The 20123-nt window shown below is 48.2% G+C and overlaps 1 protein-coding gene and 1 long non-coding RNA gene across 2 annotated transcripts; both read right to left on the minus strand.

The window, feature by feature from the left end:
- Nucleotides 1-39: 39 nt before the first annotated feature.
- hap1 (huntingtin associated protein 1) lies at nt 40-13314 on the minus strand. The gene is made up of 17 exons (XM_055508230.1): nt 13241-13314; nt 12137-12153; nt 11795-12094; nt 11482-11670; nt 5463-5539; nt 5204-5320; nt 5034-5128; nt 4409-4517; nt 4229-4307; nt 4012-4142; nt 3850-3924; nt 3494-3705; nt 3158-3376; nt 2744-3081; nt 2474-2662; nt 2230-2335; nt 40-1571 (listed from the first exon to the last, which is right to left on the minus strand). The coding sequence occupies exons 1-17, from the start codon at nt 13312-13314 to the stop codon at nt 1157-1159; spliced, it is 2742 nt and encodes a 913-aa protein (XP_055364205.1). The 3' UTR covers nt 40-1156.
- A 1327-nt stretch (nt 13315-14641) lies between these two features.
- On the minus strand, nt 14642-18471 carry LOC114853457 (uncharacterized). The gene is made up of 3 exons (XR_008694660.1): nt 18327-18471; nt 16318-16434; nt 14642-16241 (listed from the first exon to the last, which is right to left on the minus strand). It is a non-coding gene; the product is annotated as an uncharacterized LOC114853457 (long non-coding RNA).
- Between the last annotated feature and the right edge of the window lie 1652 nt (nt 18472-20123).

Below are 20123 nucleotides of genomic sequence, written 5' to 3' on the forward strand. Positions count from 1 at the left end.
CCCAGTGTTTTCATTCAGACGCTCGGAGACATTTAAAGCTGTGCTGGAAGGAAACGCCGTTTTATTCTATGTGGTACAGTTTATACACACGCCGACATGTACAGCTATGATGCAGACACACAACAGCAAGCAGCAGTGCAGAGAAACAGTGCAGCCGATTACACTCAGAACACAAATGATATATAGAACCCGTGTTTTCTTCCCTTTAGAGCATCCTATGCCTTTATGCTACGTGATTGTTCAGATGCAGCACAGTTCTACTTCAAACAGGAGCTCCCCTTAACGTAAGGAGGAATTCACCTTCAATCCCCAACGAAGTGATTGCGATTCATTAATATTCAAAGCTGCTGACGATACAGCGGTTTTGTACAAGCGAGCGTTTCGCCCAAACACACGTAGTGACTCCAGAGTGAGCAGAGAAGCCGTCGTGGTTCTGGTGCCGCTCACTCGGGAGGAGGTCCGTGAAGTCAGACGCTTTCCATGCAGCCATGACAACGTGTGATGAGCGGACCGAAGGTCGTCAGCTCCTCCGTCCGGCCGTTATTGCGGCGCTTCATGGTGGATTAAGTCACTACTGTGTATCTAACAAGGTCACATACAACATGCTTGTCTCAGTGTAGCAGCTAAGAAGCAGGAAGACCAGTGTCTTTAGTGCATTTGAAAGATTTCAGTGTGGCAACGTTTGTTTGGTTTCTGGTTTTACTATTAATAATTTACTGCACATAGTCCTTTTCTGTCCTTTTGTGTGTGTGTATATATATATATATTTACTGTATGTATTTGGTATATACACAAGCAGAGGTGATGTTTCACTTTGGAAACAATGAAAGATGAAAGTGATAAGGTTTTTTAAAACCAGTAAAAAGGGAAAATTCTAAAATGTCAAAAAGAAAAAAAAACAATATAAAACTTTTTTTTTTCCTCCAAGCGGTTTCTTGTTTTATGTAAAAACGAAGCGGGGTGTGTCCCTCGACCAGGCCGGAGATCAGGTGACTGTCCTGAGGTGAAGATGTCGATGCAACACTTTCGCTACTCTACATAAGCTCATGTAGACTGTGATGCTTATGGCTCTAGGACCGGCCCTGAATGCACAGCGGGAAACACAGAGCTTGGTGCAAAGTCACTGCAGTGGATGAGACATGAGACGACCGGTGGATCAGCTCTCGTCAGGCTTTCGTAGAGCTTCCTTTGCTCCGCTCTCTCCACTATGACCCAACATGCCCCAGGCTGCCACTCTGTGCAGCCCAAGACGCTGAAGCTTCCCCACCAAGTTCAGGCTGAACCTGTTCCTCGTGGCCCCGTCTTTGCCCGACGAGGAGCCTCCACCTTTGTCTTGTTGTGTGGGCGGCTTTGCACTGTGGCTGTGACGCAGGTTGACGTGGGGATGGGGGGAAGCGGAGATGCCGTGCTTTTGCAGCAGCTTCAGGAGTCCCAGTGACGGAGTGGTCGTGTTTGTGGTGGTGGTGGCGGTGGCGGCTCGGCCTCCGCCGCCGAGGTGGTGCTGGTGGGACGGAGGCGAGGGGCTCACGTGCTCACAGCTCCGACAAGATGGCAGGACGAAAGCGTGAAGGCTGCGGCGAGAAGGAGAGAACGGCTAGAATCAAAAGCGCAAAAACGCACGGCGTGTGTCGCACAAACATGCAGGTTCATTCAAATAATAAGACAAATATGTACAGGTTCAGTTAGTTCAGGGTTAGTCAGCGCTGTAGGACGGATGAACAGGGTGGTTAGATCAGACGTGTGGTTTGCTCAGGTGAAAACCTAAAAAGAAACACGCTGCACGGAGTCAACATGCATGAGAGCAGCTCCAACGAGTCAACAAATGCTCACAAAAAAGCATGATGGAAAGTGTTAGCAGGTTAATGGCATTAATATTGTTTATTGGGAACCTCAAACACTGCAGGTTTGACCGCATGCATCACATATCACAGCCCGTGTGTTCAGTAACAACAATGCTGTCCCATTCATGTGACAGTAGCCAGAGAGCATCCACAACCCCCTGACTCTTACTTTGGCCCGAAGGCGCCTTCTAGAGCTGGAGAAAGAGCCTCGACAGGCGCTTCCTGTCACTGTGGGAGTAACAAGCAGGAGTTAAGACAAAGAAAGGCTGCTGGATGGAAGACAGCAAATTAGGAAGAGTCCAGTCTTTGCTGCAGAAGAAGGGATTTCCGTGTTAGATTGCAGTGTCTCTGTGTCTGGTTCAGTGTTGCTGTGTGAATATGTCCTTACCTAGAGGAGATGGAGGGGAGGAGGAGGGAGGGTTGGAGGACTTTGCAGGTGGTTACGGTGTGTGTGGGGGAGGTCTGAGGGAGGTTGAGGCCGGATGCAGGGGCTGCTTAGACATGGAGGGAGAGAAGCACATCAAACTAATGCAGGCATGAAAACACATGCACGGCAAAGCGAGCGGCATGAAGGGACTCCATGGCTGACGGAGGCCTGGCTGTGCAGCGTGAGGGCGTGGTGCGGGTCCTACCCAGGCCGTGCGCTGCAGAGAGCTGCGACAGGTCGGGCTCGTCCTCCTCCAGGTCGTTCAGACTGTAGACGTGCTGAATGTCCACCTCCAGCTCCCTGAAGTCTTTAGTCAGGACCCCGGGGCGTGGCTGCAGGATGCCCCCCAGGTTGGGCTTGGCCAGCTGCTGCCACTGGTGCAGAGTCACCGAGCCTGAGAGTCGGGAGGAGACTTTTTTACGACTGTCCTCTTGATCCTTTACATGCAACAATAAGGCAACGCAAAGCCGCTCACCTTCCAGAGGTTTGACGATCTGCAGCCGATCGGGGAGGTAGGACCTGGACCCGCCCGAGGAGCCGCAGGAGTGCCGCGAACTGCCATTGGAGTAGTTGGTGCCGGTGGAGGCCGCGGGGCTGGAGCCCAGGCTGTCGTTGGGGGTCAGGAAGCCGCTGGAGCCCTCGGCCTCCTCGCAGGTCGCCGCCAAGGCACGGAGTTTGCGCTCGCGCTCGACGTCGAAGAAGGGCCGGTCCGACGAGTGGCTCTGCTGACGGGCCGACAGGCAGCGCAGCGCGGCCTCCAGGTCCTGGCCCCCCGGCGTGCCTGGCTGGCCCAGACGCTTGGGCCCGCTCGCACTGAGGAGGACATGATGCTTCTCAGTTAAACGTGCCGGTGACGGCCAGCTTCACGTTCCCCTGCAGCCAAACCCACCTGCCGTCCTCTTTCTGGGCGTTGCTGGAGCCCGTCTTGTCCTCCAGAGTCAGGCTGGCGTTATCGGAGCCGTAGTAGCTGGTCCGGGGGGTGCTGGTGCAACTGGAGCGAGCCGACACCGGGCTGGAGCCCGGCAGCGCCGGGGACTGGCACAGGGAGCGCAACCTCCCACACTTGTTCACCACCTTCACCGTTTCGAACACACGCCATGGGTGGTTCCTGTCGGGGGAAACGCAGCGGGACGCGTCCCGAACTGTAGTACAACACTACACAAAATGCTCCAAGCTGATTTACAGGACCCGCGGGCTGTTCTGGTCAGGTCACACACGGACTCACCTGTATTCTGAGGGGGCGGGGGTGTCCAGGCCTTTGCGGAAGGTGCCCTCTATCTCCGCCGCCAGCGAGTCCATGGGCAGCACGGAGGCCAGCGCCGTGTAGCGCTGCACCGTGCTGTTGGGCAGGCTCTTGTTTCGCAGGTTCTTGATGTCCTCGCGGGCCTCGCGGAGCATGTCCCCACACTCAGAGTATTTGTCCTGCAAGTCCTTGAGCTGCAGGCAGAGAGGGTCACGCGTCATAGGATGCCATGGGTCTTTCTACATATTCGGGCCGGTGAGCGGGTCAGTGCCCACCGTTGGGAACAATTCAAAGGATTAACAGATTATGGGAGCTATTCACAGCCCACGCTAACGTGCCTCTGATTTCAGCTTCAGCTGGCTCTCACGGGAGGCGCCCAGGTGCTGGTTCAGCTCCTCGTTCTCGTGGGTGAGCTGGGGGGACAGAGGGGTAGGAGCCCGTTAGGGAGGTGACCCAAACGTCCCTCGAGCGTGTGACGCCTGGTGCTGAGCGAGCGTTACCACTTTGCAGCGGGCCTGCAGGTCCACGATCTGGGCGAGCAGCGAGCTGATCTCCTCCTGCTGGCGGAGGCAGTCCTCCACCTTCCGCGCCAGCTCCTCGGACAGGTCCACCACCTGCTTGTTGACGGACGCTGAAACACACCCGTGGGGTAAATGCACCGGGCGCCTGGGCTGCTACCATGCTGCTACCATGCTGTTACCATGCTGACAGACTTACAGAGCTCCTCCACACACACCATCATCAGCTCCTGCTCCTGCTCCTCGTAGTTGGTCGTCTCGGTGGTGAGCTCGCTGGCCTGTGATGCAGATGTCAACACACCGGTTTTAATACGAGGGCCAGTTGCTACTTTACATTATTTGCACCGCTGGCTGATGAGGTGCGCTGCACATACGGTACCTCTAGTCTCAGTTTGCGGTTCTCCTCCTCTAAACCCTTGAGTTTCTGCTGCAGGAAGTCATAGTGGACAAAGTTGCTGATCGAACTGCACGACTCGTTCCTCTTCATTCTGGAAAGACAAACCACGGCGTCTGTTAGACAACGCCACTTGGTCTAACAATTTCACTGATTTCATATCAATTTGCAAATAACTGTTGTACTGTACTAAAAACAACTTCATTCTGCAGTGGGCATCAAATGAGTTTATACTCAGTGGATTCAGAGACTGCTAAAAAATAAGCATATGATGATACGCTGTGAATGGTTCAACACAAACCTGGAGGACTGCTTCCTCTCCTGAGGGACTTCTAATGATCCTCTCTACATGCGTGGCATCTAATCATGTAATCTAATGGAAGCCGTGTGTGATCTTGTTACAGTCCCTTCCACAAGTAGAACAGAGAGTACGCTCCCTGTGCTAATGCAATCGAAGGCTGGAGGACAGTTTTTCTTACAGAGCCACGACACTGGTCCTCGTCTGTGTCAAGCATTAACACCATCATTTTATATATGAGGTCACCAGTGGTTCAGAGGAGACTCATCTCATCTAAGTGCATGTGAACGTGTGAGCGCGTGCTGCACTCACGGCGAGTGTGACTCTGCGTTCTCGATCTCCTCGGTGCTGGCGTAGAACTGCAGGAGGTCGTCTCGCATCGACAGCTCGTGGCGAAGTTGAGCGATCTGTATAAAAAAAGAATTGTGATTTGCGCGTTTTGCAGATCTACCACCGTCCCGTGTCCTGCGGCCGCGTCGCACCTCCTCCTTCGCTATCTCCAGCTGCTCGTCCAGCATTTCGTTGCGTTCGCTGAGCGCCTGGTTTTGCTTCAGGAGCGACTGGCCGATGCGCGCGGCCAACTCCAGATCCCGCTCTTTCTGCACACAATCAAAACTGGTTGTTTTTACCTGAATAGACATCCTCTTTGAATTCACACTGATGATGGTGTTAAGGAGGGCGATGAACTGTGATGGTCAGCGAGGTGCATACAGGTAATCCTCTAATCCTGTTCTCTCCTACCTCCTCCAGCAGGTGGGTGACGGCCTTAATGTCATGGTACGTCTTGGTGACCTGTCCCACTCTGTCTGAGCACAGCACTGAGGGAGGAGAGGGACTCGGTTATAAACAATGGCAAACGGCCTGTGGGGCATTTCTTAGTTCCTTTTAACTTTTTACACCAGCACATTATTAACATGATCCTGCAACACCGGGATCCCGTTTCCAGAGCGACAGACCAAATCAAAACACAACGTCTGTATGTGGTCACCAAGTTGCTGATCCTCTTAGCTTGATCCCTTTTAGCCCAGATAGAGCACCGGTAAAGACTTGGTTCTCCTGAACATAAATATAGCTCAACATGGAGGCTCTGCTGGGGCCAAAGATCCACAGGACGGACGGAAAGGCTGGAGGGAAACACCAGCAGCTACTGACCTGCACGGGTGTTTACATCCTGGGCACTGATTGTTTATGTCCACTTTAAAGTCAGCAAGGGCGAGGACTTGGATTAATTAGCCGTGGAGTCAGGTCAGACTAATCTATTAATGACGCAGGGGGATTCCTAGCCCAAGCCATTAATTTCACGGTGTGGAAGCCTAATATTATAAAAGTCTCATTTTCTGTTAATACAAATCATTTCAGATATTCACAGCTTTTAACCAATTATTTCCCCTGAAGCAACAACTTTAATAAACAACAGTGAACTTGAAAATTACAGTTTTGGAAAACCTCAAACCAAATATTCTAGATTAATCTAAAAATCAATATGGATTGCGCTGTGTAATTCAGCAGTTGGCTGAAGAGATGGGAATCTGCCATAGACTAATATAATTAGAAAAATGATTATCATCCACCGCCATGGTGGATGAATTTGGCCTGGAAACATCATGAGTGGATCAAAGTATCAGTGTCTAATCAGCCTAATGGAAAGAGCCTAACCTACTGTGGAGCTGCATGTAAACTAAAGCGGGCCATCAATTATGTAACGCCAATGACTTGAGCTGATTTACAATATGTTTGGTGTCTTATACTGATCCTCACTAAATCAGGTGAAGACAGCGTCGCAGAACGGTCATCATGTCTCAAAGTCACTCCTGCCATTTGTTTTTGTCTGGAACACCAGATTCAGCAGGAAGCCTTTTGCTTCAAGGACACTGCAGCGTGGTAATGAACTACAGACACAGACGGCTGTTGTAAATCTATTCTTGAAGCAGCTGTAACAGATGTGCTCATTTCATCTGCCTTGCATGCAAATCACCAAATGTGTCTTCTCTGCAAATAAACAGAGCCCAAGCTCAATATTAACAGTCACTAAACACCTCTGATACCACAATCCATCAGGCCAGTGGTGTAAATTACAGCAATGCTATGTTCATTTCTCAGGTAGTGGATGACACACGTCATTGTCAAAACACATTCTAGAATTGAACAAAGGCTAAATCAGAAACTAGCTCAACCTCTAGAAATCCCATTGTGCTTTAATTGGATATATAATATAATCCAATCAGCTCAAAAGTTAGTCAGTAGCCATGTTATATAATATGATGTACAGTACTGTATGCAGGGGTTGCGTCTCATGACGCCAGACACGGGAAAATACCATTATCCCCCCATGAGTACTGCTTCATTCTTCATTTTTTCCACCTGTGAGATCTGGTGAGTGTGAGAGACAGAAATAGAGCTTGTGCCTCCTCTTGATGTCAGAGCAGCTCAAGGAAAGAGACGCCACTATGCCAGCTACAGGGTTTAGGGTCTGAGGAGAGCTAAATCCAGGCCGGTACCTTGAACTGTTCCTATGGATGAGAATACTTATGACGTCTGTTGTGCTGTGGGGGATCAGACAGGCGTGGCTAAGCTCACACAGGGAGATTAGCAATTAACTCTATTCTTCTGAAAGTGCCCACTTGACATTATTGGCAAGAGCAGCTGATGACTTTGTCTCAGAGCCTGAAAAAGACAACAATCGAGCATAACAACCACTCCTTATATAATAATAGGACTTAGACAGAGAAAAAATATATAAAATAGGAATTAGAAAGAAAATCCAGCAGAGATACCTGAAAAAAATATGTATATACTGCAAAACAGAAAGCCCATAAACGTGTCCGGTTTTCCTGGATGGGTGCCTGTGACGCAGTATCCATTTCAGTATCAGTCACATGGACCCAACAAAGTGCAGAGAGACAGGAAACCTATCAAATAATCTGTGAGCAACTGTGCCAATGCACACAACGCTGTGACCCAAAGAACACGGGAAAAGTGATACTTGATAAAAATCATGCTTTTGGCACATGTTCCCTGCGTTGCGTCCAGAACGCGGCGCTGATCAAAGCCCAAGCGACAGCTCTGAACCGAAACTGGGGCAGAAGCGCAGGTCACACACCTGCAGTCGATGTCCCTCGGAACCAGAGACCACAGAGGAGTCTCCACTGAACGACACTGACTCTCTGGGCTCAAGCATCAAACCTCCACCGAAATGCAGCGTAACAGCACAGCGGGCGAATAAAGGAAGAAGCCCAGACGGACGGAAGAGTGCAAGATGGGAAATGTAATGGAATTAAAACAGGGCGCTGCTCAGAGGAACGCGGGGCCGGAGTGCAGCGCTGCAGAGCAGGTGGACGTTTCGTGACCTTCACCACTGAAGCCACACATTAGCAGCAGAGTCTGACGAAACGTGTTCGCACGGTGCCGTCGCAGCTCTGCGGCTGGGCTGGACTCACTCAGTACATGCAGAGGCCATAAAATATTAAAGCAGCGAGAGAACAGTGACCTTGACAGGTCGGCGTTCCACAGAGCACAGACAGCAACAGTTGAATAATAATCATCTAGTTTTTATATATTTCTACGTAAAGACAGTGTCATATTGAGCTTCTCATACGAACCCTGTCTACTCAGATTACAGCTGGTTCCCCAGCACATCATGAGCCTGTCCCCATCCTCCGCCTCCTCGCTCGCGTCTCACCTTGTGTCACCTCCCTGCAAAGGCTCTCATTGTTATTGTTGTTGTTGTTGTTGCTGTTGTGGCATTTCTTCTCCTCGTCCACCACGTCTCCCGCCAGGCTCGGGGCGCTCTTCTCCTCCTCGTCCTCCTCGGACGCGGAGGACGTCCACACCTCCATGGCGACGGCAGAGAACGGTCCCGGCGCGTCTGCGTCTGCGTCCATCCTCCTACTGTGCGGCGGCTGCGCTGCGCCCCACTGCCTGTGGCCCTGGCATCGCCCCCGCTGCTTGTTAGAATGCGATCCTCCGGCCTACGTGAGCGGGCGAGCGAGGGAGTGAGTGCGCATGAGACCCTGAGCCGCTTGGTGTTAATATATAATCCCTGGGACTGGACGGGCCATCTGTCGTCATGCCTGCCTCCCTACACCTGGCCACGCTGGACCGTGGGGCAAGAGACGAGAGGTGAGGAGGAGGAGGAGCGAAGGAATGAGGAAGATCTAAAGCGCATTCAGCCAGGATAATATGGATCACACCGATCTGGTCAGAGGGAACATGAGGTAATTGTCACAAGGAGATGATTTTTAAAAAATGATGCGGGATGTCCTGCACAATAAAAGGATGCGGCACAAGGACAGCTCCCCCCTGGAAGGAGGCAGATGGTCTCTTCTGCCACGCGAGTGGCTGCTCCCGTTCTCACACACAGCGTGCGTAGCAGGCGCTGGAGAGAGGCTTTACGTCACGGTGGTGCAGACAGAGCCACACCCACAGGACGGGGGTCTGATGGAGGGGGAGCAGTCAACACAGCCGTGACTCAGTGAGAAGAATAAGGGCTCAACCATCGATTTACACGCAAGAAATTAAAAAAATCCTTCGGGGAAGAGGTTATTTAGTGTTTTTTTTTTCATTATAATCTAGACTGAGTCATAATAAAGGATGAACTCTGCTGCATCACAGCCCTCCTACACCCCATCATCAAGTCCCCCGTCCTGTCTCCATCTGCTCCGTGCGCTTGCAGCCTCTACACCAGACACAGCACTTTCTTACAATTAAATATTTACCTCTTCATTCATTTTTTACCCACAAAGTGACTTTTGTCAGAGGCAAAAGAGAACTTTCCTGTTTCTTTGTCACTACTTCTGAGAATACAAACAACTGCCCCACATTGTGCACAGAACGCGCATGCTGCAAAGGAGCCGAGCTGCTCAGACTGTAATGTGTCACACTCGCACACACAAGGACTAGTGCTTCATGATCCAGGCTTCTCTGAGCTGTCGAGATAAACGTCAATGTTTAAACATTAACTATGAGAGGATTTGCTTCACAAACATGACAGACACTAACATGGTTTTTAGAAACTCCTGATAATAATCAGGTGGACTCAGTTCTCAGACTCAAGGATACAATGGGTTGGTAAAATTCTGCCTGAGGGAACGGTCGTCTGCCAGCGACTGCATGTCTGGTTCAGTGTCTACAGAAATGGAGCACTCCCCCACACTCTTCTTATATTCTGCTTATCCTATTATTGAACCATTATGAAAATACTTTTCTGCACCACAAAGAGAGAGGCAGGACAGTGTTTACAGCTGAACCAGACGTGGGGTGCCCTGATTTAACCGAGCTACCGGTGCAGGAGTGGCTGTTTCAACATAACTCAACTGATTTCTTGAAATACTGGTTTATTATTAAAATCACAGAGGGTAATTCGTGTCATAACCAGATAATGAAAGCATGTTTAATTTGTTTGGAACTTAGCTTAGTATCACACAAATACACAGCAACATCAGCGTAATACGAGTGATGATGTTCACGTGCAGTATTTAAATCCTGTATGTTTCTCTTAGCTCTGACCTGGTGAGGGCCTGTAAATACTTGTATTTAAGTCCACTAAACCTTTGCTGTGTTTGACAGCGAGGATTCTGGTGTTAGCTGCTGTGCTACGTACAGCAGGTAACTTTAAACTTCACACATATGGTGCCATTCAACAAACAACGCCATCTGTGTTTGCGGTGCAGCTTTGCGCGTACTGACAGGAGGAGCCCGAGCACCACACAGTGTCATGAACTCCTCCCACAAGAAATCAGGGTCATCACAGGTAAAAAAGGTCAGATCAGCACAGCTTTACTGAGAAACAGTGTCAAGCACATAATAATCATTCTCCACTGGGGTGTCAAAGACAGCTGTATAATAAAAGAAATACCCTCAAATCACTGCCAAGATGATGATGATGATGATGATGACCTTTTGATGGACACCAATGATGAAGGTAGGGGTGACATCACTGCTCCTTTTTATGAAATGAAACAGTTTACATTGCAGTTTTTATTCTCCTAAATATTAATATTCGTACTCAAAGAATAAGAGTCATCGTGACGCTCAGACCACAATTGTTTAGTTGCTACACCACAGTTTGTCACGCATGCATGGCTACGACAGCAAACCTTAAGGTGTGAAGGCCAACCCATAATCCTACAAGTCTAGACAGCCGATGCCTCCAGTGCTAAACCCTCACCAGGCTGCTGCCGCCGCAAGCATGCCAGCGATGTCACCAAGAAATCAGAGGGATGTCCCTGCTGCCGAGTTCAAGCGGAAACTGGTTAAGAAGCCAAGTGGCTAAAGGTTAAACAGGCTTGACGCCTTCGCCTCACAAATGTGTCGGAGGAGACGAGGTCAGAAAATGCAGTGAAAAGGTCCAAACCAAAAGTCATTCATCAAATCGCACAGAGAACAAGACAATTTCTTCAGTGATCCAAGTTCAGCTTTCACATTTTGTACAGTACGTCATAAAATTACCACTGTTCTCACTACAAAGTTACTGTAACTGCTTTACTGAGCTCCAGCCAACATTTAACGCTAGTTTCTGCCGAACAACCACAATAAGTAGCCAATCCCTCGTAGTCAATGGGCTTCCAAACATTGTCAGTTACACATGTAACTGACAAGCAGACAGACAGCGCTGTGATCTGTTTAAATATGTATGCGTGGTCTTGATGCTACGATAGGTCCATGTCCTTATACCCTGAACCACATACTGTACAGTCTTCTGTAGATACTACTAATATTATCACTGCACACGGTGCTATGCAGTACACGCAGTGCTACTCACAGAAGTACTTGAACGTCTCCTCAATCTGCTCGTGGGTCAGTCCCAGGGCGACCTCTGGTGGCAGGAGGGGGGTGTGCAGCCAGTCGTCATTGTCGTAGCCAAACACGCTGTCTGCTCGCAGAGTGTAGTTGGGCTGACCCTCAGATAAGAGACTCACTATCTCCAACTCTGGCAGGTCTGAACAAAGGTCTGAGCATCGGGAGAGAGTGTGGGCGTGAATACGAGAGCTCTTATTTGTATTTTTATTTAATGCATTCATAAGACATGTATAATTATATACTCAAAAGGGCTTTAATCCTCCTTCCTGACATACCTGTTAAAGTTGATGCATCCTGGCACCGTCGTCCCAGTTCCCTGATGCTCCCATGTGCAGCAGGCTCCGGGGCCTGAGGGTCCACATGCTGGGCCCCCGGCACGTCCCTCCGCCCCTCATGGAGGGAGAAGGCTGACTGGGAGTCCAGGTGGGCCCGCGGGAGCCAGGAGGCGGGAGAAGGAGGAGCAGAAGCGGAGGGGGGCGAGGCAGCGTGGGACAGTTTGACTGAGGCTGGAGGGTTCAGGATGAAGACAGGCTCAGAGCTGCGTGTCCAACTGTGGGACCGGTGCCCCCTGGTGGCTCAGGGAGAACATGCAGGCCGTCAGGGCATCTGGGTCGTACAGCTCACAAGAATCTGACTGGAAAAGAAAATGTAAGAGGAGAGACATAAAATAAAGATGTGGATGTTGTGTAATATTAACTAACCTTTAACCTTTGTCACACCTGTTAGATTGTTTTCAATAAAGCTAAACCTTAATAAACCCTAAATCATCTTGGCTGCAATTTCCACGGCTTCTCATTATGTAAGTGCATTAGATTCATACATATTTGAAAACCTTAGGTCTTCCATCATCAGACCTTTGTCTGAACAGAGCCGTTCTCTATAAACAAAGCAGGGCCTGGTCGTTTGCATGTGCTGTGGGGTCAGAAAGCTAGAGTTGCACGTCCACACGCAGATCAGGTTCGTCCGCCTTAATGTAACGCTCCTATAAAGACAGTGTGATGCAGTCTACAGTTTGCTATAGTGCACAATGAACTAATGAAAGCTTGTAGCCAGACACCGTGTACCGCTCCACCCCCCTGACACCGATACAGAGCAGAAATCTGCCCACACAGGTGAATTAGCTTTGCATTGTTGATAGAATATTGCTGTTCCGGTGCAGCGGCTTTAGGCTGTGTACATGTAGGGCTGGGAACAAAAGGACACTTGATATCTCGGCCCAGTTATTGCAGTCAATAAAGCAGAGCGGCCACAGGGCAAACGGTCGGACGCACGGCGATCGGGGCGCGAGCCTGACGCACGCAGCAGCCGGCAGCTGAGTACACATCCCAACACACCCACCTCATTGCATATGCATCGGACCTCGGCACCGGCAGCCCAAACCGCCACCAGAGGCTCCTGGCTCCAGCCACTGCGCAGCGCGTCCAATCAGCTGAGTGTGTTGGATGGCGTCCAACGCGTCCACGTCGCTCACAGAGGCCACACATCACATGCAAGTCAGCTTTTGGATTGGCCTCCATCGCACTAACTGCTCCTCCCCACCCACAACTTAGCATAGCTACAGTAAATAACACATCCAACCTGTTTACATGCACACTACGCCTTATCAAGTAGTGAAGCACACGGACAGCTGTAGTCACACTACGCAACCAAACCTCGCCGCACAGTTAGCGGTGACACCAGGGGAAAGGCTGTTAACCTGCCTCCCTCTTTTGTATCCTCACCTCAGCATGCGGGACAGGATGCCAGGGGAATAAACCACGCTGTCAGCTGAGTAATCAGCCGAGGCGTCGTCCATACGGAGCATAATGAAACTGAGCCGAAGGTTAACGCAGCGACAGAAGTGGCCAAAACCGCCTTAAACTGCAATAAAAAGCACTGGAACCAGAGTGAACGAGCCACGAACTTGATAAAATAACACAACCATCAATTACTAAAGCGCTAAAGGAAAAGTCAGTGAACGTGAGCAGTGGCAAATGCCGCCTTTGACCTTGGAGCCTGGACTGGGCGTGAGCTGAGCTCAACCGAGGTAAAGGGCATTTGAAAAGGCCTGCGTAGCTGCCATGTGCAAACAATGCCCTTCCAGGAGGGAGTGTACGTGAGCAGAGGCACACAGTGCTGAAAGGGAGATGAGGGAGGAGGGGAGGATGCCTTCAGCGCCGGCGTCCTCCCCCCTCCTGCATGTGAGACATGGCGGCTTAAAAGAGGGGAAGAGACACTAATTGTTAAGACTTTCTATTCAGCAGCAGAATGAGTGAGCTGGAAACACACCGTTTTGCTACTGATCCCTTCTGAGGCAGCTCCAGCTCTGAGCTCAAAAAGTAAATATAAGGTCTGACCACAATCATTTCAGGCACCTTTGTCTGTCGCTGACTGACTAGAAAGATGAGGAGCATACAGGAACGTATGTGGAGGAACAGGCAAAGTCTTTACAAGCACAAACAACATTGAGACAGTGGGAAGCACAGCGTAACACAAAGCTTTAATGGCTTTTCACTACAATAGAACTCAAAGCTAGAAAATAAAGGAGAAACCGTCTATTACTACTTATTATCAAATTCTAATTCCTCTTAACTGCTTGTTCTGGAAGCAGCTGTGCACTGATCATGAAGTGTGTCTGTCTTAAGCTGCAGATGAGTTATCAACAAATATGATTTTGCCTAATAGTCAGTTTGCCCGATTGTTATAGTAGGTCGACCTTTCTGCACTAAGTTGCTAATGTTAGATTAGTTACAGTGGTTACACGTCTGCTTCATATTGTGTGAAAGGAGGTGTTTACAGCTGCATTATGCAAATTTGGGGAGGTGATGATGAATAAATAAATGTCCTCCCTTGTCATCATAAAGCGGTTGCTTAATCCTCACAAGCGTCAGGGGCGTCCTGGCTCAGCTGATGATCAGCCGAGAGGCGGGGTTCACCCCGGACAGGTCCCCAGTCCATCACAGGCCACATGCAGACACACACAGGCACTCTCTCTCCTCCGCAGCCCGACGGCGTGCCTTTGGGCCGTGTGAGGAAACTGGAGCAACTGCACGCAGTCACGGGAGGAACAGTCAAACTCCAGACAGAAAGGCACCTGGGAATCAAACCCAGGACTGGCTGCAGCCAATTAACAAATACATTTATAAAACAGATATGTCTCTAAACCAGTTGTGAATGTGTTTTCATTGTTCACCAGTACAGGAAATCATCTAATACTCAACAACAGATGGAAAGTTTGTTAAAAGTTCCATCACTTCACCCATCAACATCACCTCACATCACCTCACTCTGTGGAAAGACCCAAACATCATCAACTGAGCACATGATATTCATAATCCAGAGATAAGCCGGCATTCATCACACCAGGACACAGTCTAATTAACCAGTCGACACCAGTAACCTGCCGCTACAAACCAGATACGTTTATGACCCAATATTTCCACAATAGGCCCTTCAGAAGCGAGTACCGTCAGTCTATGTCGCAAACAGATATCGTTAGCGTTTCACTCTTTTCAAGAAGTGAAAATCACTTTTTATCATCAGACTGACTGATCGTCATCCTGCCATAAATGAAGTCATGCAGCCTTTGGAAAATGAGAGCGTCCTGAACCACATGGCCTGGCCCAGTGCTGACCGAGGAGAATGGTTAATCATTTATAATCTATATATACTTACTGAGCCAACTGCCAATAAAGGGCACGTTTATTCGTCATTTTGTGATATTGTGCATAAAGGAGCTGGAGAAGGGAGATTTCACGCTCAAACAATGGCTGTCAGTGAAGCCCGGTGTCTTCTTACTGACATCCTTTTGGATCATGTTCATACAACACCCATGTTGTTGAATTTGAACTTTGCTGACGTCCATCATCTTCTCTTCTTCATCTCTTCAACACATGTTCCAATGTGAGGTACAGTGGAAACATAAAGCCGGCATCATGATCAAAATACACACCGATCAAACAAATACTGAAGATCCCATCATGACAGAGGAAAATTCACAGGAAACAAACTGATAAGTATCACGTAACTGAGATAAAAACTTAAGCGTGCAACAGGATGAAGATCCCACTTAAATTTGAGTAATTAAATATATAGTTTGCAGAGAATGACGTTCTGGTGCATAAGGTCCAGCACAGTCAGATCAACCAGAACAGACAGGGGGAAAGAGCTTGGGAAACGCTGCTGGTCTACAGTCGACCTCGCCGTGAGCAGGAATGTCACCCTGACAACTGGGAGAGTTATATCTGGACAGAAGTCCCACCGTGAAGAGAAGGTTCCTAGAAACCCAAACACCCACCGAGCCCTGGGGGCCTTTATTCCACACTTTCACCTGAAACATGTGACCCTCAGCACAAAGGCAGAAAGGTGAAACGCATGCAAATGAGTCACTTCACTGTGATGTCAGTCGCACAATCTCTTCTATGAAACTAATTGCACACGTTTGCGTTGTCAGCAACAGGCAACAAATCCTTCACGTTGTCACACTTGAGTTTGGGGAGGAACGAAACAGAAACTAGAAATGGCTTTGGGACATGGGTCAACATGGTGGGTTCAAAGACACAAAGGCTGGAAATGTATTAAGCTAAAACACAAACAAACCTAAAATACTTTTTATCAGTAACTCACCGCATGTTATTGTGCACAGAGTGGCACTAGTAGGCAGAAGAAACATGGCTAGGTTCAGTTCAGTAGCGTTTACACAGTGACAACCAGATGAAAGCTTCTGTGCTGAGACGAGACAAACTGACACAGACGGAGAGAAGCATGCGTATAACCAACCCTGCAGCAGCACTACCATCACCAACTGATCCAGACTCACTGTGGGGCTGCAGACGCAGGTTTCCTCACGTGATGCTGTGTGGAACAGGCCGATCCCCTTCAGCTCAACGCGCTGTGCTGCTAGTGCTGCCTCGCCGGCCGGCTCCTCTGCTGTGTCCTGTCAGCACAAGAGAGGCGCCACAGTGAGTCCGGGTGGAGGTGGGGCCGGCCGGATGAATGAGGGAGGAGGAGGAGGGCGGTGGGGAGAAAAGGCGTGCTGCTTCATCGCCGTGCGTCTGAGACACAATAGACGCACGGAGGAAGTTTAATAGAAGACGGCTGTCTGTGAGTTAGCGCTTGTGTGGTGCAGCTGTGGGTAAAATAAATACACTGCTGAGTTCCAAGACCCTGGTTCTATTGTATTAACCAAATTAGCTTCAGGCCTGTCATTCACCTTTTATCGCAGCAACAATAATCAGTCAGTTTCCCGGCAGCGCTGGTCACTGATTTACAGTCAGAGGTGAATTACTACCAGACACAATCACAATCATGATGATATTATTTTGTTACAGGTCATTTGTGAAATTAATCTTGTAAATGCTGCACGGTCACATGTACGGGACACGTTTACACTCTAAATGGATTTTACACCTTGAAAACAAGATTAGACACAGCGTGTATTGCAAACAGCAGCTCAGAGACGGCACCGGTGTTTAAACGTGAACAAACTGCGCTTCAGACAAGGCGACAAATAACCGGGAAACATTCTGCATCATGCTGCATTTCAAACCAGTCCTGTTCTCACCAAAAAGGGACACTGTGGTTTCTTCCTTTTGCTTGTTCTAAATTGGCGTCACCTGATACCGTGAAGTCATATGAAAATAATACACAGTTATGTCACAAGACGCTGTTCAAAACGGGAAAAGCTTGAATATGTCGTATTTCCTGAGGTATATGAGGTATTTCCATCGGTGGTGACTTTAAAAGAATGTGGTCATAAAAGTAAAAACGAGCTGAAGGATGTGAAGCACCTGTGATTCCTGTCGTCAAAGTCGAGCAACAGCGTGAACTCCACAAACGGCCGGTCAACGTTCTGGTGCAGGTAAACAAAAGTCTGATCGTCCACAGCAGCAGATACAGAGCGTCCTGCACCTGTTCACCAGGTGAGAGTAAAGGGACTATTATATTAAATTCACATCTCTCTAGTCTTTAATAATTCCGAGTAAAAATGTTGTGCGATGGTTGTGAGACACACACAATTACAGCACTAAGATTAACACACTGATAGTCCTCCGTGTCCTGCTGCACCTCCAGTAGGACATGAATGGAGGCCCTGCGCTTCTGCTTCCACACTCGATTCACAACCTGCTCGGTTTGTTTTTACAGGAGTTAACAGTGATGTCATCGCTGCCACAGTGACGTCACTACTGTACTGGTGTCCACACAAAGGTGCCATTCATCCGCCAGCAGTGTACGGAGACCTCACCTCGACCCGGACTCGGCTGTTTCCCAAGTCTACGGTAAAACTAGAGGCTCCAGAAGAAGCAGCAGCAGGTTTAGTTCTACCGGAACCATCAGCTACAGGTGTTCGGACGAAAGCTGGAAGGACGATAGTTCGTTGTAACGGACACATAGTTGTGTAAAAAGTGACTGTATAAATAACTGAACTGACAGTGTCAACACCGAACAGCTGCTCTCAGCTTGGTTCTGACAGCGTTAGCATAACTAGCAATCACATAACGGCGAGACTAAAACTACTGTATTTACAGCAGCAAGACGGGCGGTAACTAGCGGTTAGCTAAAAATACACACACAACACAACACAACACGACACAACACAACCGAACCATTACTGTCTGAACAAAGAGTCGCTGGAACGGGATTCAATTTAGCGAAGGTCTTATCAAAAGGTGAGCGTTCAGGCGAGACAACTTCCACGTCCACCCAGGAGAATCCCACCCTGCAGCAGAAGTTCCCTCACCAGTTTAACAAATAAATGCAAGGGTCTTGAACACGTGTGCTGACGAAATGACAATAACAGGCGGAGAACGCGGACGAAATGGGACTTACATGGTCATTTAATTCGTGTTTGTTCAAGGTCGCGGTCGGCGCTCGAGCTCCCCTCAGCAAACTTCGAGCTCAGCTGTCAGAACGGCTCGACCGCTGGGTTCCATTTGGTCATTAGGAAAGCGAGGCATCATGGGACACGTAGTTCTACCGCGAAGCGCTCGTTCTTGCGCCACAAACCTGCAGAACGTTAATATTAACCTTTGTGGCTGTTGATAGATACACGTTAAGCCCAAAGACCATTATCTTTATTATTATTACTATTTGTGCCTCTTTAATAAAAAACTTTCAATCAAACCTTTTCAATTCAGTTTTATTTATATAGCGCCAATTGACAACATAGTTCTCTCAAGGCACTTTACAAGGTAAGTTTTAAGACCATACACAACTAAACCCAACAAATTCCACATAAAACAAGCATTTACTTTATTCACTTCCATAAGAAAATATTTCATGACTACTTTCAGCTGATTGTCTAATTTTTGCCATTTCTGGAACATTTTCAAAACCTTTTCATTTTCAGCTGCGTCTTAGCTGACCAAAGAATCTCAAACTAGTAGACACACACGTGTCACAGGAGCAAATGCTGGGCTATTTTAACACTGGGAGCACACCACTGAACCCACCTGATGATAAAGTGCACAGACATCGGTTTTCCCTCAAACCACACACACACATACACACACACACACACACAATTGCTGAGACTAAACTGATTGTGAGTCTCTGTCTACCTCTAGTGGTAAAAAGCTGAAGGAAAGCTCAATGGGCAAAACTTCAAACAGCACTTTTAAACCAGAACCAACTAAACCAAATGCTTGAAGAAACCAAGTAAATGGAAACAACTTGTTTGCAAGATTTAAATAAAAAGCTGTCAAGCTCAGACTCTTCTAAACACGCACGTTTAGAGGTTTCATTTGGCAAGTACAAACGTTGGGGTAACTTTTCTCTTTTTCTGTACTGTTTAATCCTGAATTTTGAACCTGGTAATCTTTGATTGATTTTTTTTTTGATTTTTGTTTCTTTTTGGCTTTCAAAGGTTTTATCTATCTATCTGTCTGTCTGTCTGTCTGTCTGTCTGTCTGTCTGTCTGTCTGTCTGTCTGTCTGTCTGTCTGTCTGTCTGTCTGTCTGTCTGATCTTATGCCTTCTGTTTCATCATTTCACTTTTATGAATGTGCTTGTATGTTTGTATTTAAACATAGACTTTGGTCAGATTGTTTTAAAGTGCTTTATTAGTTGACTTACTAAACCGTATGTGTCCAAATATAATACTGTTTTATATTCTGTTTACAGTATGTTCTTGCCTCACTTTTATACTTGTCCAAGACCCATAACACAGTAAAAATCACAACCAGTAAAGCACCATTTATTTCTTAATGTACAGACTCTTTCTCTACAACTGAAGATGATTGACTGTAGTTTTACAGTTCATTATATTTTTCCTTGGATAGTGTCAGTATCAGTGTCTGTATTCTTTTGGTTGACCACACTGTTCACTGTGGTCTGCTCCGACAAAAACAAGGGGGGTTGTTTCCTATAGGGTGCAGTGGAGCAAACAATGAGACTGGAACAGGCAAGTATTGTGAAGTGGAGGCGTTTATCAGCAGGTCTCATCTGTGAAGTGAGAGAGATTCAACATATAGTGATATGGATGCTGCGTAACAGTTTGGACCCAAATGGTCCACAGTACCAGCCTTGAATACTGTATGTCCTGTGAAGAGACAGGTGGTTCTGGCCGAATCGGTATGTGCTGCAGTTCAGCATGAGTCATTTATCACTCTTTTAAATCCTGGCTGGT

The sequence above is a fragment of the Betta splendens genome, chromosome 1 (genome assembly GCF_900634795.4).
Source record: "Betta splendens chromosome 1, fBetSpl5.4, whole genome shotgun sequence".
Classification (NCBI taxonomy): domain Eukaryota; kingdom Metazoa; phylum Chordata; class Actinopteri; order Anabantiformes; family Osphronemidae; genus Betta; species Betta splendens.